Here is a 15420-nt window from a genome sequence, read left to right as displayed (position 1 = left end):
GATACCGACACCAATGATGGGTGATGTCGGTCAAATTTTGTTATATGTGCCACCTCTAATCTTAATGTTACTTTGTCCTTTGTAGAGGACCCCATCAATGTATTGTCAATCTCTAAATTCTAATTATTAACCGAGTGCAACAAAACCGTGGGGTTTGTACGATTTTAGTCCAAACAATCAAATTCTCATAAATCCGAATCGTATGAGAAATCAATGGATCTTACTTTATCCAAATGATCCAAATTGTGTAAGGATCAATGGAGTAGGATTTGAGCAAGATTGGTAAGATCTACCATCTAAGCTTGGGTTTAAAGAGTAAGATTTGAGCAAGATTGATGGGATCTAGTCAGGCCGGCTCAACAAATTTGGGGACCCTAGGCGAAAGTTTTAAATGGAACATTTTATTATATTTAATTATAAATTTATAGTCTTCTAGAAAATATTAAACTTGATCCATTAAGACCAGCCTACTATCCATCCATACCACTAAATCTTATTTCTTTAAAAATTAAAAAAAAAAAAAAAAAACGTGTAGTACTAGGATCAATATTATCCATCCATACCACTAAATCTTATTTCTTTAAAAATTAAAAAAAAAAAAAAAAAACGTGTAGTACTAGGATCAATACTTTAAGTGGGTCCATTTCATAGTCTTCTAGAGAATATTAAAGAAATCAAAATTTAAGAGTAAAAACAAAAAAGAGTAAAGACTAAAGAGTATAACAAAAGTTAAGCAGAAAAGGAAAATAAAAACCCAGCAGCAAGCTATGAAGAAGACCAAAGAGGGAAATGGAAGACTGAAGAGAAAAAAAAAAAAAAACGAACCTGAAATGAAGATCTGTGAACACACCAAGTCTATTGCCAACACTAATTGATGAGTAAGCCAACTAAAAAGAGTTTTTTTTTTTTAGAATCAAGATGGAGAGAGTGAGTGTTTTTTTCTTCTTTCTTTTTTCTGCCTTTTGTTACTTATCTATTCTTTCCTTTTTTGCCTTTGGTTATCTTTTATTCTACATTTTGTTACTTGTATATTGATAAAATCAATCTCTCTTTCTCTCCCTCTCTACATTTCAAGTAATAAACATGGGTTTTCTTAATGAAATGTGGTATAAAGGTTTGATCTAGAAAATACTTGGATGTGGTGATTTTTTTTTTATTTTTTTATTTTTTGAGAAAGCTAAAGATTTGGTGATTTGATTGGACTTTATATCCTTTCAACCTTTTTGCATTATGAGAAACAATTAGAAATAACTTGATTCTTCTCAATTTTCAATTCAGGGCTTAAATAATTTAGGCGGGCCTTATTTTTTTTTTTTTCTCATAACATTATATAATATATTAGTATTATTGGGGATCCTCTTACAAGTGAGGGCCTTAAGCGGTGGCCTAAATGGCCTATAAGTTCAGCCGGCACTGGATCTAATGTACCATCTAAGCTTGGGTTTAAAGAGTAAAATTTGAGCAAAATTGGTAAGATTTAAGCTTTGGGCTTAATAATTTTAAGATTGGTAGGATCCTACCATGAAAGCTTGAGGTTAAATAATTTTAAGATATTACTTATTGGTAACGAGTTTGACAAATTTAGTCACTTGTGATATACATTTATTAAAACAAAGAAAAAAACCTTGGATCAAATCATCTTTAGCCTATCAAACTATCTCACTTCATTCTTCAAGCTTGAGCTTCAGTCTTTCACTGACTTTCAATTTTTTTTTTTTTTTAATGAGAAAACTTCCATTAATAACAAAGAACTGACGTACAACATATAGCAAGCTTGTGCTACATCAGAATAGACAATCCTGGTGGATCAGGAGTCTCACTAATGGAGGGGAAAAACCTTCCCAGACTTGACTAGTTTCATTACAATTAGCATAGCGGGCAAGCTCATGCGCAACCTTATTAAAGTCCCTCTTCAAATGTCTGATTTGCCGACTGCTAAAACAGTCTAAGAATGCTCAGGATTCCTTTCATAGTGCGACACCTCTAGTTATTGTTAATCGAACTAAATCTATGCTTTTCTTCCTTTTATTTTTTGGACTTATAAGTTATAATGACTTCGTGATTGGGCATGATCACCTAGCAACCATCCCCAAAATCCAGAGAAGTGGGCGACCAAGGGACACTCATTAGGAGAAGCTCCAACCAAGGTCATTTAATTCATAAGTTATTATTTTATGGGTTTGGAATAATTCAACGTTTATAGCCAAATACATTTGAAGCATAAACTTATTTCTATGAAGAAAGGATCCTCCACTCCCATTTATGAGACCGCCCTTGCACACTGTGTAGAACTTACACATGTAGGACCCACATGTGACATGTCCCTCCCATTTAAAACCTCCAATTTTTTTTATTTTTTTATAATAATTTTCGTATATAAAGACACATGACATTCAAAATATAGATTACTATTCAGAATAATTCTATTTAATTTTAATCAAATATAAATTCAATGTATCGGGACTCGCACTAAAATACAGTTTTAGTATTCTACAATATCCTGAGCTTTTTGGATCAGAATGTTTTGAGGGTGGCTTGGTTGTCAAATCAATCTATAAATCGAAACGAATATGTTGTACAAATAAATTGCTCAAAATGCATAACTCAAAATGAATTAAATTGCTCAAAAAATTAGTATGTGAAGACACAATTAGACATAGGAAAAGTAAACATTACCATGAATTTCAAACTCAGTCACGAAATAAATCTGTTCCATTCAATTTTATATGTTCCTGTCGCTTACAAAACCAATAGAGAATAGCCGTCATGAATGGTGAAAGGACCGTATATATAGTAACAGAATTCACCTCTCTGCCTAAAATGAATTCATCAAGCAACTGATTGAACAGCCCGATCAAAGCTCTCCTCTGCGGTTGACGCACGTTTGACAAGCACGTGGTCTGGGTGTGAAAGTTTCAACTGGCTGCAAAATCAGTGTCTTAAAGCAGTAAGTCACTAATAACAAATTTCACCAGAATTCTCATCTCCCATCTCTCTTCTGTGTGTGTTTTTCTTTAAAAAAAATTAGTTAATTGTAGCACTTCAATTAAGATTATTTAGTTTTTCTATCATAGCAACTAAATTAGGATTTGAAATAGTGATGTAAAAAAAAAATAAAACAGAATTAACTTCCTAGAATTTGTACACAAGCCTAATGAGGTAGGATCTATACAAATATATCAAATTATTTTATTTATAATATACATACTATTAGAAACTTTGCACAAATAACCTTGTGCAACAGCAGTCAACAGATAATTGAAAAGGGGCGGGGGTTGGGGGGGGTGGGGTTTGGTTTAAGAAGAAGGATCCAATCCAAATGAGAATCAAAAGACAATTGTTATATTCGACCATTGCAAATGCTGGAGTAAAATTAGACATGTACCATTTCCAAGCAAAAAGTAAAACATCAAACTTCAAGAATCCAATCCACTTAAAAGATCATTCAATCTAATTGTTAAAAGGAAGAGAAGCTAAAAGATAAAAATTGATTAACCATCCTCTGTGCATGATGCAGAATTATGTCATTTTAGTGCCTCTAACTGCACTGATCCTTGAATATAACCAGACATGTGATCTGAGGATAATGTCTGTCCACTCCTTTAGGACAAGACCTGATACTTTAGATTTCTAGTTTTTTATCAGTAAGTTTGGTCCAAGGGAGTGGGACAGGGAGATTCAAACCAGTGTTCTCCATTTTATGAGATGTGGTCTCCAAATTATTGTGCTCCCTTGGAGTTTGGTCAAACTTGAAACTTTTCATCTGCTATTGTATTCTAGCCATGTATTTCAAATTAGAGCTGCCCAAAAGCCAGTAATAATGAGTGATGCATAATTGCCATAAACCACATTGACATACACAAGATCGTTTAACAGGCCATGCCAAAGCAAGCATCAAGCCCTTGTGTAATTCACATAGCAAGATTGTTTACTTCAACTTAGACTTAAAAGCTAGAAAAAAGATTTAAAACTTTTTATTCTTTTCATTGGTATATTACACACCCACATTGAGTGCGTTTTTAACTCAACCTCACCCTCTATTCACCATGCATACAAGCCTTTATGTATGCCACTTTAACACCCCCTGTAGCATTATATTCCTCAAACCTCACCAATTTGCATACACTAACATTCTTGTCTCTTTTCTCCAGTTGTCAAATTGCACTTACTTTCAGCTTTTGCAATAGTATTAATAGGATTTGACATGTTTTTTCCATTAATTACATGCTAATTAATGAAAGAGACAATAAGAAAGAACACAGGGCTTGAAGTGATAGTTTACCTGAGAAACCGGGAAGAAGGTTTACCAAGATGAAGACAGCATACAACCAGATTGGCTAGAGTTTCTGGATCCTTTGCATCCTGTGTCAAATCATCACACAGCTCTTTGAAACCTCTATAAAGTAAAATGAACATGCGACTATCTAATGCTAATACAACTCAGCCTCCACAATAAGTATTTAAGAGTGATATAATAAATTATTTGGCACCACAACTAATTAAAATTTATGACTTATTCAAAAGTAAAGGGATTTGAAGAGATTCAAGAAAAAGGTAACAAGAGAAGCTATACATGTAGACAAAACACACAATATCAATACAACAGTGGGTTTTTTTTTTTTTTTTTCCCTATTAAACCAGCTAAAATCACTTACATATTGTGAATTTGATAAAATTTGCAATTTCTCCAAGTGACCAAAAATAAATTCTGCTTTTCTCATTAAGAAGCCCAAAAAAACCAACATTGACTTGTTAGAAACTTGCCTTGTTTAGTGCTTCAAGCAGCAGAGTTTCAGCTTCATCAAAGTTTCCCATGTGCATGCAGCAAACAGCCTTCCCATTCAGGATCAAACTTGTCATCTGATACTTCTCAGAGAAATCTTGGAAGATGAGATATGCTTCCTGTATCTTGGAACCACCCTGATTCAGAGGAAAATGTAAGATTACAAACAATGACAGTTTCTCATTCTCAAGGAAATAGAGACAAATGTACATACCACTGCCAAATTTAACCATGCATTAGCAAGTTGAGTTAGCGTGTGGTCCTCCTCAATCTGCTGCATGGCCCTAAGCTGTCTCTCAGCATAATCTGACCTATGCATTTTAAGGAAAATCTGGACATTCAAGGCATGCCTGCAAAAGCATAACAATATATATCAGGCTTGGAAAAATGATAAGAAACATCCTCCGCAATTTTTTCTCCACTCTATAGCTACTTGTGTGACTTTTTTTTGTAAAACATTAGTGACATAACCCATCATTTGCATAATGCCATCTCCACAACATATTTTATTTTTATCTTCTTCTTCTTCTTTTGTTAATGATAGTCTATTTTCACAAAAGATAAAGTAATCCTTTAATTAACAGGAGCCCAAAAGTAAATTACATAAGCCACCTACTAAAATTGTGCATCATGCAAAAAAATATTATATTCACTTACATTTTCTATAAGTAAAATATGTAGAACACAATCCAAGGATATGAGAAGTACATAAGACATGACCCTTATAGTTAAAGAGCCAGAGAGCAATAAAACTTGGAATAGGAATTTAAGTTACACAAAATTAGGCAGGTAGTCATGAAATTCAAGTTTGCCAGTGTACAAAGGCATCTTAAACAGAGTCATCACCACGTTTCACTAGATTCAAACCTTTAAAAAGAAAAGGGAAAAGAAAAAAGAAAGAAGAGAAAACACAAAAAATCAAGCATTGACATCAACCGTGGTTTCTTAAGCTTTTAGACAAAAAAATTTAGGATTTTAAGAAAGGCTTCAATCATCTGCAGCTCTAATGATAAGTATCTATAACCCTTAAAAAGAGTCATAATAAAATTGAGGTAGTGTTTTTCAAGATCAGATAAATTATTAGATGAGTTTAAAAATTAGGCACAGGGTTGTTCAGTACATAAATAAATAAACACGAAAGAGCTCTTATCGAGCTGAGCTTCAAGTTGTTCATGAATAACTTGGTGTGTTTGAAGCCCTAGCCAAGAGAGGCCCAATCAATAATAAAATTTGTAAATGTCAACAAATATAAAACCTGCTAAGCACAAGCCTAGAACACGACAATAGGACTAATGCCATTTCATATCAATTTCCATCGATTCAATGTATTCAACAGGTCTTCTACACCTTCATTTCTAGATACACCAAAAAACCTGCGAGCAATGTAACCCTTCCAGTGATCCTATGTATTCTAAGCCTTTCAAAATAAAACACAATGAAATCAACACCCCGTATCCGTCACACAAAAATTTCCTTCCACAAACAAAACAAAACCAATTTGTAATATAGATTTCCCTCAGGTTACAAGACTACAAATTATAGAATCACTTGGCCCAAAGATTCCAAACTTATGTTCCGATCTATGAAATTAAAAGCAAAAATAAAAAAGGGATCCAAAGGATAAAGCTAACCGTCAACAACCCAAATGCAATTTAAAAAACCAGTTTCACTATTTAGAGAAACCAAAGAAGTTCTCATCAGCGCAAATCAAATTCTGTTTCATAAATCAACAACGAAAATATATAATAATGTACGCTACATGTTCAGTTAAGCTCTTCTTTCCAAACCACAAAATAAGCTCTGTCTAAATGCTTTCTACAGTTAAACCCAAACTTGATATAGACTTTTTTACATCAATAATTCTCTTGATCTGAGTTTATTAAATGCAATATCTTACAACAATAAGAGAAATTGAAGACTTACAGTTCCATAGTGCCACCAGCGTTGGTGTGCTTAAGAGCCTCATTGTAATCCTGCTCATGCGTAAACACGATCCCAGCAATCAACCTCAGAATCGGGTTGCTCCCGATCGCCGGATCCGCCAACCACTCCTTCAAACTCGAGATCGTCGACTCCTGAAATATCGAAATTCACAAATCTAAGGCACGGGATCTGAAAATTGCAACGAAGGAGATATGAGGGGGGGTACCTTGTTTTCGGGGGAAGAGAGATAGAGCGCGAGCAATTTGACGGCCTGAAGAGGAGTGGGAGCAGAAGCGTCGATCTCGTGAACGACGAGCTGGTAGCTGCCGAGGGCGATGTAGGAGCGGTAGACGAGGGAGTCGCGCTCGACGGCGTCGTCTGGGGAGAGGTTGGGAACGTCGCTGTTGTTGATGGCTGCCTGGAAAGCTCCCAGGTAGAAGTTGTTTCGAAGGTTGAACAAATGGTCTGGTGCTGCTGCCATTTTCTTTTTTCTTTGCAGATCGAAGAGAGAGAGAGCCTAGTGCTAGTGGGTGGGTGGGTGCTGCTACTATAAACTGTTATTTACAAATCAGATCAGTAATGGTTATATTTTCTCTATAATGGGCTGACTTTGTGGGCCTAATATTGTTTGCTTGGGATAAGTATGGGCCTAAATTAATTTAGTCCTAATAAAAATATTTCATGCTTACCCGAGTTTTAGATTTATCGTTAATTTTTTTTTTAGGAATATTATCTTATTTTTAGGAGAAATTGCACTTTGCTTACTTGTAATATGCTCGAAAAATACTTTACCTTCTTGTGGTTTCAAAATTGATACTTTACTCACTTGTAGCCCTATCCGTTAACATTCTGATGCCCACCTATCCACTTGCCGTTACTTTAACATCTTTTAACACTGAAAAATATATTACAAACTGGATCAAAAATACTTAATCCTAGAGAAACAAACCTTAGGCCACCCTTTCACTCTCTCTCTTAGATTGAGACACTTCATTAAGATCATCATGTGAAATTTCTATTATAGGGGGAAAAGGGGTCAATCCAACATAATGGGCCGAGAGCCCATATGAGAGCTATTGTGCGACCGAGAAGAAGGAAATGGTAAGGGCAAGGCCCATCTGGAAGTGGGACCCTTAGAGGGAAGAATGATTACAATCCGAAGAGGTCATCTTCCGCCCGAAGAGGTTATAGTCCTCTGACGAGAAAAGTATAAATCAATTGGACGTATAAGAAGTCAAAATGATCTTCCGAGGACTCCTCCTAATCAAGATAAGCTCTGAGTACATTGGGAGACGATAAGGATGAAGAAATATCTAAGGGGAAAGCTGCTACCACCGTATTTAATGTTCTGCAGCAACTTTTTTGGCCGCATTTATGTGGAGAAAACCCCTGAACAGTGTATCCTCACCTACCGCCACTCACACAGAGCTGAAGAAGATGCTTGACATGACATATAATCAAGTAGGTTCACGGATGAAGTACAAGTGGACGATGGAGATGAAGAGAAGGGAGGTTATATAAAGGAAAGAAGCCCCTAACGCAAAGGGGGAGAGAAAAAGAATAAGAATAAGAAAGAAAGAGAGAACTTGACTGTAACCCTAGGACCTTTGTTCATCAGATAAACAATAATATAGCTCTTCGAATTTTCAGGCTTTACGTGTAAATTCATGTTGGCTCGTGTTTGAAAGTTGTGATTCGTTGTTGTCAATCCAATACTTAACCTAGCTCTTTCACCCATACTCTATAAATTTATTGTTTTGGGCTTAGGCCACAAATCCTAACCCTACAATTGGCGCCATTTGTGGGAAGAGCTTGAGTGTAAGGGGAAGCAGCAGTTGGTCATGGCTGAACCAGGGCAACAACCGGCAGAATCTGGGGCGTCCCAACATATAGACCCTTTTCTCAATTTGGAACGAAGACAAGACCGTGAAGGCAGTGTGCATACCACACACATTGAATGAACTCAACCCTGTGGCGGAAGTCATGTTTCTCATGCAGAGAAGAACAGCATGCAAATAGAGATTGAAAGGTTAAGAAGGGAGTTGCGCCATGCGAAGAGAAAGCGTGCTGTCTTGCACTCTGATGACGACTCAGGAGACCGACAAGACCTCACTTATGAGCAGAGGTCTCGAACTCCAATCAGCGAATCTTTTTCATATGAGGATGAGCACCCTTGTAAGAAGCAATCTCAAAGGCCACCACATGGAGGGGTGGGCAATGATGCCATGAGCAAGGCTTTGAATCAAATCTCCAGGTCACCTTTCATGCGTAGGATTGAAGGAGCGAAGCTTCCTCGGTGTTTTAACCAGCCAACCTTTACTATTTACAACGGTAAAACTAACCCTGTGGAACATGTGAGCCATATTAACCAAAGGATGGCTGTCTACTCCAGAGATGAAGCTCTGATGTGCAAGGTATTCCCTTCTAGTCTTGGACCCGTGGCCATGAGGTGGTTTGACAACCTGAAAGCAGACTCCATCGATTCTTACCAAGAGCTCACTCAAGCTTTTAGTTCACGTTTCGTCACATGCCGAAGGGTGGCCAGGCCCTTGTCTTCTCTGCTATCCTTAAGCATGCGTGAGGGCGAGTCCCTTAAGGCGTATTCAGATAGATATTGGGAGATGTTTAATGATATGGAGGGTAACTTTGATGCAATGGCCTTAGACACGTTTAAGTTGGGTTTTCCCACTGATCATGGTTTAAGGACATCCTTGTTCGGCAAGCCTGTCACTAACATGCGTCAGCTTATGGACCTTATTGAGAAATATAAAAGGGTTGAAGAAGATCAGCAGCAAGGGAAGGGTAAGGATAAGGCTACCCCTCAGGACAGGAAGGACTTCAGATCGGATCGTTATAACAACAATAAGCCGAGGAGAGATTTCGCCGGGCAGTCAGGCTCAGCAAATGCTTAAGCAGTCAATACAGTGTTCAAAGAGCCAGTTCATCAAGTCCTAGAAAAGATCAAGAACGAGTCATTCTTTAGGTGGCCGAGTAAAATGGTAGGGAACCCTGAGAGACGCAATCATAATCTCTATTGTCAATACCACCAAGACCATAGGCATGCCACTGAAGACTGCAGAAGCTTGTGGGATCATTTGGACCAGCTGGTCCGTGAAGGCAGGTTGAGGCATCTTTTGCACCACTCCAGTGGCCGAGGAGGATAAGCGAATTTTGAGTCCGAGAAGAGAGATTCTACGAAACCTCCATTAGGTACTATTAACGTCATTTTCGCAGCAACAAGAAGAACAGGGTCCTGGCCGACCAAAGTTATGTCAGTGGCTCGGCTGTCAGTAGGGGATATTGGCCGAGATCCGAGGAGCTCTAGACAGGCTGCCCCGCTCGTTTTAGGCTTTTCAGACGAAGATAAAGCTGGGACCATTCAGCCTCACGACGACGCTTTGGTAGTCACACTCAGGATCGGGGGATATGATGTGAAGAGGGTGATGGTGGACCAGGGTAGCGCGGTGGAGATCATGCATCCTAACCTCTTCAAGGGGCTGAACCTCATGCTTGATGACTTAACTCCATATTGTTCTCCTCTGGTCAGTTTCGAGGGAAGGATGGTTACTCCGAAGGGACAGATACGGCTGCCTATGCAGACTGGCTCAGAAGTAGTTGAGGTGGACTTCATTGTGGTAGATGTCTATTCCCCTTATACGACGATTGTAGCCAGGCCTTGGTTACATACGCTAGGGGCTGTTTCCTCCACTCTGCATCAAAAAGTCAAATATCCATCCGAAGGGCGCGTTTGTGAAATCCGCAGAGATCAATCCTCGGCCAGGTAATGTTTGGTGGTTGCCATACGACATGAGCCTGAGACTGAATCGTCAGCCAGGGCGAAGGGAGACCTATAGCAATTAAGGGGTCGGTTATCACCCGTTGAAGATCTTGATGAGGGCGCTAAATGCGAGGACTTAGTACAGGTTTTAATTGGGAACAATCTTGAAAGATACTTTCAAATCGGGTCTCAGATACCTCAACCAGAGAAGGAAGAACTAATCAATTTCCTTAAGAGAAATATTGACGTATTCGCCTGGAGTGCTTATGAAGCCCCAGGAGTGGACCCGGAGTTCATTTGCCATCATTTGAAGGTTAACCCGTTGAGTGTGCCCAAAAAGCAGCCTCCTCAGCGGCCATCCAAAGAGCATGCGGATGCAATCAGAGAAGAGGTGATGAAGCTCAAATAGGCTGGGGCTATTAAGGAAGTTTTTTACCCAGAATGGTTCGCAAATACTGTGGTGATAAAGAAGAAGAGCGAAAAATGGCGAGTTTGTGTGGACTTTACGGACTTGAATAAGGCTTGTCCTAAGGATCCTTTCCCTATGTCGAAGATTGATCAATTAGTAGATGCCACTGTCGGCCATCCTTCGATGAGTTTCTTGGATGCTTTCCAAGGTTACCATTAGATACCGTTAGCTGCGGACGACTAGGAGAAAACAGCTTTTGTCACTCCTATTGGTAACTACCACTATAAAGTAATGCCATTCGGTCTGAAAAACGCAGGCTCTACTTATCAGCGGATGATGACCAAGATGTTTGAATCACAATTGGGCAAAAGCGTTGAGGTCTATATAGATGACATGGTGGTAAAAAGCAGGGTTATTTCCGAGCATGTGAAGGACCTTGATAACATTTTTGAAACCCTGAGGAAACATAAGTTGTGCTTGAACGCCTCAAAGTGCTCATTTAGGGTGGAATCAGGCAAATTTTTGGGTTACATGGTAACACACAGGGGAATTGAGGTCAATCCTGATCAGATAAAGGCTATTCAAAACCTGCAGCCTCCTCGGAATCCGAAAGAGGTCCAGAAGTTAACAGGAATGGCAGCTGCTTTGAACCGGTTCATCTCCAGGTCCGCTGATAGGTGTAAACCCTTCTTCTCGCTGATCAACAAGTGGAAGGGATTTGAATGGACCGAAGAATGTGCCTCAGCTTTCCAACAACTTAAGGATTACTTGGCTCGGCCACCAATTATGTCTAGCCCTGAATCAGATGAGGTCTTAGTTGCCTATATCGCAGTGGTTCCCCATGTGGTAAGTTTAGTGCTGATAAGAGTGGATCAAGGTATACAAAGGCCGGTTTACTGTGTAAGTAAGTCTCTGCATGAGGCCGAGATCAGATACTTGCCATTGGAAAAAGCAATTTTGGCAGTAGTATTTGGAACACGAAAATTGCCCCACTACTTCCAAGCACATACTGTCGTTGTGCTCACACAACTCTCATTTAAGACAGTACTCCGAAGTGCCGACTACACAGGGAGGATAGCCAAATGGGGTACTATTTTAGGAGCCTTCGATATTAAGTATATGCCTCGCACTTCAATTAAGGGGCAGGTCTTAGCGGACTTAGTGGCTGAGTTCACGGAGCCCAGTTTAGAAGAAGTAGCAGCAGTGAGAGACATGGATGGAAAATCAGTTGGCATGATTTCTCAACAACATCCTGCCCGTTGGGAAGTGTATGTAGACGGCGCTGCAAACCGGAAAGGTTCTGGAGTGGGGCTAGTTTTGATATCTCCAGAAGGAATCATCATTGAGAAGTCATTAAGGCTGAATTTTGGTGCGACCAATAATGAGGCAGAGTATGAAGCTCTTTTGATAGGAATGGCTATGGTCCGAAGAATGGGAGGAAAGGCCGTAGAGTTGTTCTCAGATTCAAGATTAGTTGTGGGCCAAGTACAGGGGGAGTTTGAAGCTAAGGATGAAAGAATGCAAGGATACCTGAGTCGAGTCAAATGTCTACAGGTGGAATTCGAATTTTTTAGCTTGCTACATATTTCTAGAAGTAGCAACACGCACGCAGATTTTTTGGCCACACTAGCCACCTCTTCGGAACAAGGGTTGCCGAGAGTTATCCTCATCGAGGATTTCCATGAGCCCACTGGAGTAGGGGGGATGCAGTCCAAGTCCACCAGATTCGAGATAGTTTCTGCTGGATGGATCCTATAGTCAAATTCTTGAAAGATGACACTTTGCCGGAAGAGCAGGGAGAGGCTGACAAGATCCGAAGGAAGGCTACCAGATTTTGACTGTTTGAAGACCGAAAGTTATACAAACGTTCCTACTCAGGACCATACCTATTGTGTATTCATCCAGAGGCGGCTGAGTCGCTGTTAGAGGAATTGCATGAAGGAATTTGTGGGAGTCACACTGGAGGCAGGTCATTAGCCCACTGTGCCTTTACTCAAGGGTATTGGTGGCCGAACATGCAAAAAGAAGCCCATAACTATGTGAAGAAGTGCAATCAATGTCAATGATTCGCACCGAACATACACCAACCAGGTGGAGTCCTCAACCCGATATCCAGCTCGTGGCCGTTTGCCCAATGGGGTTTGGACATAGTGGGTCCATTCCCAAAGGCTGCAGGAAATAGGAAGTACCTTCTGGTCGGCACAGACTATTTCACGAAATGGGTCGAAGCTGAGCCTTTGGCCAATATCCGAGATGTAGATGTGCAAAAATTTGTGTGGAAGAGTATCGTCACCTGTTTCGGAGTTCCTCATACTCTCATCTCGGACAACGGCTTACTGTTTGACAGTAATGCATTTCGGAGTTATTGTAGCGAACTGGGAATCACAAACAGATACTCTACCCCTTCCTATCCTCAGGGGAATGGGCAGGCTGAAGCAGTTAATAAAGTCATAGTTAATGGGTTAAAGAAGAGGTTGGACGACGCGAAGGGTAAGTAGGTTGAAGAGCTGCCACACGTGCTCTGGGTTTACAAAACTACGCCTCGCAGATCTACTGGAGAAACTCCTTTTTCAATGACTTATGGGGCTGAAGCTGTCATTCCTTTGGAAACAGGTTTCCCAACTTTAAGAACTAGCTAGTTCAGTCCGGCCAGCAATGATGAGCTCTTAGAAATAGGCTTGGATTTGATCGAAGAAAGAAGAGAAAGTGCAATGGTTCGGCTGGCGCATTACCAGCAAAAGCTTAGGCAGGGCTATGATGCCAACGTCAAGCTAAGACCCTTAGAACCGGGTGATTTGGTGTTTAGGAAAGTCGTGGGCACTGCGAAAAACCCAGCTTGGGGAAAATTAGGACCAAACTGGGAGGGACCATATTGCATTACTTCATGTGCTAGCATTGGGGCATATTTCCTAGAGGACTTGGATAGTCATGTAATACCACGCCCCTGGAATGTAAACAACCTCAAAAGGTACTATTATTAATCGAATCGTCTCTTTGTTCATTATGATAACTTGTCCCTCCTTATAGGTTCTTTAAGTGTTTAGACTTAAACCAAATCATGCATGTAGTCCTCGGATCAGATGATTTTGGATTAGTTAACACTCCTTATGGGTTCTCTAAGTGTTTAAACTTAAACCCAATCATGCCTGTAGTCCTCGGACCAGATGATTTTGGGTTAGTTAACACTTCTTATGGGTTCTCTAAGTGTTTAAACTTAAACCCAATCATGCCTGTAGTCCTCGGACCAGATGATTTTGGGTTAGTTAACACTCTTTATTTGTTCTCTAAGTGTTTAAACTTAAACCCAATCATGCTTGTAGTCCTCGGAACAGATGATTTTGGGTTAGTTAACACTCCTTATGGGTTCTCTAAGTGTTTAAACTTAAACCCAATCATGCTTGTAGTTCTCGGACCAGATGATTTTGGGTTAGTTAACACTCTTTATTTGTTCTCTAAGTGTTTAAACTTAAACCCAATCATGCCTGTAGTCCTCGGACCAGATGATTTTGGGTTAGTTAACACTCCTTATTGGTTTTCTAAGTGTTTAAACTTAAACCCAATCATGCCTGTAGTCCTCGAACCAGATGATTTTGGGTTAGTTAACACTCCTTGTTTGTTCTCTAAGTGTTTAAACTTAAACCCAATCATGCCTGTAGTCCTCGGACCAGATGATTTTGAGTTAGTTAACACTCCTTATGAGTTCTCTAAGTGTTAAACTTAAACCCAATCATGCCTGTAGTCCTCAGACCAGATGATTTTGGGTTAGTTAGCACTCCCTATTGGTTCCCTAAATATTTATGCTTAAACCCAATCGTGTTTGTGATCCTCGGACCAGGTGATTTTTAATTAGTTAATACTTTTGTGCTGTTATCAATACGGAGAGTTATTTTTAGAATAAATCTTGCCTGGCATTATTAACTGTGTTTAATGTCAACTTTAAACCTGTGCTAACATTTCTAGTATACATGCAAAAGGATTTGTCCAACTCTTATAATACTTGTTACGGTCATCCCTTAACAGTAACCTTTATGTATTGTCTTCTTCGAAATCAATTTTAATTGTATATATTGTCAGCAAGACAGAGTGATTATGTTTGCCTACATTGCTATAATTACAAAGCGAAGTTACTTGTAACAAAAGAAAACCATAAGGCATGCCATAAATACACTTAAGGTAAAGTAGAAACTGGTTCATTAATTGAAATCAAATAATTTACAACCCTTTATATAAAGGGGGAACAAAAATTTTTTTTTTTTTTTTTTTTTTTTTTTTTTTTTTTTCAACAACAACAACAACAACAACAATAACAACAAAACAACAACTAAAACCTAAGTTTTTGCTGGGGCTTGGTCTTTGGCCTCCGAGGATGTTTTGTTTTGTTCCAAGACCTCGCCTTTCTCCTTAGGTGGCTCAGTAGGGAGGCCCTGATCACCTGGCTGGCTGGAATCCTTGGTAGGCTCAAGGATGGCTGGGGGAGCTTGGTCAACCAAAGTCTACTCCGAGGCCTCTGGGAGTTGTGTTGGAGGA

At 39.4% G+C, this 15420-nt stretch overlaps 3 protein-coding genes across 3 annotated transcripts; 2 read left to right on the top strand and 1 right to left on the bottom strand.

Annotated features, from left to right (window-relative positions):
* Positions 1–2650: 2650 nt before the first annotated feature.
* Positions 2651–7272, bottom strand: LOC112007357 (coatomer subunit epsilon-1). The gene is made up of 6 exons (XM_024039693.2): positions 6933–7272; positions 6707–6858; positions 4998–5133; positions 4765–4920; positions 4283–4362; positions 2651–2923 (listed from the first exon to the last, which is right to left on the bottom strand). The coding sequence occupies exons 1-6, from the start codon at positions 7185–7187 to the stop codon at positions 2830–2832; spliced, it is 873 nt and encodes a 290-aa protein (XP_023895461.2). The 5' UTR covers positions 7188–7272; the 3' UTR covers positions 2651–2829.
* Positions 7273–8715: 1443 nt separating this feature from the next.
* LOC136071168 (uncharacterized) lies at positions 8716–9618 on the top strand. The gene has a single exon (XM_065782148.1). It carries the CDS (start codon positions 8716–8718, stop codon positions 9616–9618), a length of 903 nt encoding a protein of 300 aa, XP_065638220.1.
* A 357-nt stretch (positions 9619–9975) lies between these two features.
* On the top strand, positions 9976–10893 carry LOC136071167 (uncharacterized). Its single transcript, XM_065782147.1, has 2 exons — positions 9976–10487; positions 10656–10893. The coding sequence occupies exons 1-2, from the start codon at positions 9976–9978 to the stop codon at positions 10891–10893; spliced, it is 750 nt and encodes a 249-aa protein (XP_065638219.1).
* Positions 10894–15420: the final 4527 nt, after the last annotated feature.

Source organism: Quercus suber, unplaced genomic scaffold (assembly GCF_002906115.3).
Source record: "Quercus suber isolate HL8 unplaced genomic scaffold, Cork oak 2.0 scaffold_291, whole genome shotgun sequence".
NCBI lineage: Eukaryota > Viridiplantae > Streptophyta > Magnoliopsida > Fagales > Fagaceae > Quercus > Quercus suber.
The sequence above is the reverse complement of the archived record's forward strand: the minus strand, read 5'-3'. Positions and strand labels throughout refer to the sequence as shown.

Coding starts and splice junctions, on each gene's coding strand:
- LOC136071167 (XM_065782147.1), top strand. CDS start 9,976: ATGTCAGTGGCTCGGCTGTCAGTAGGGGATATTGGCCGAGATCCGAGG. Junction 10,488..10,655: donor AGAGATCAATCCTCGGCCAG/GTAATGTTTGGT, acceptor CAATCTTGAAAG/ATACTTTCAAATCGGGTCTC.
- LOC136071168 (XM_065782148.1), top strand. CDS start 8,716: ATGCAAATAGAGATTGAAAGGTTAAGAAGGGAGTTGCGCCATGCGAAG.
- LOC112007357 (XM_024039693.2), bottom strand. CDS start 7,187: ATGGCAGCAGCACCAGACCATTTGTTCAACCTTCGAAACAACTTCTAC. Junction 5,134..6,706: donor GCTGGTGGCACTATGGAACT/GTAAGTCTTCAA, acceptor ATGCTTTTGCAG/GCATGCCTTGAATGTCCAGA. Junction 4,363..4,764: donor TGCTTGAAGCACTAAACAAG/GCAAGTTTCTAA, acceptor GATTTGACACAG/GATGCAAAGGATCCAGAAAC.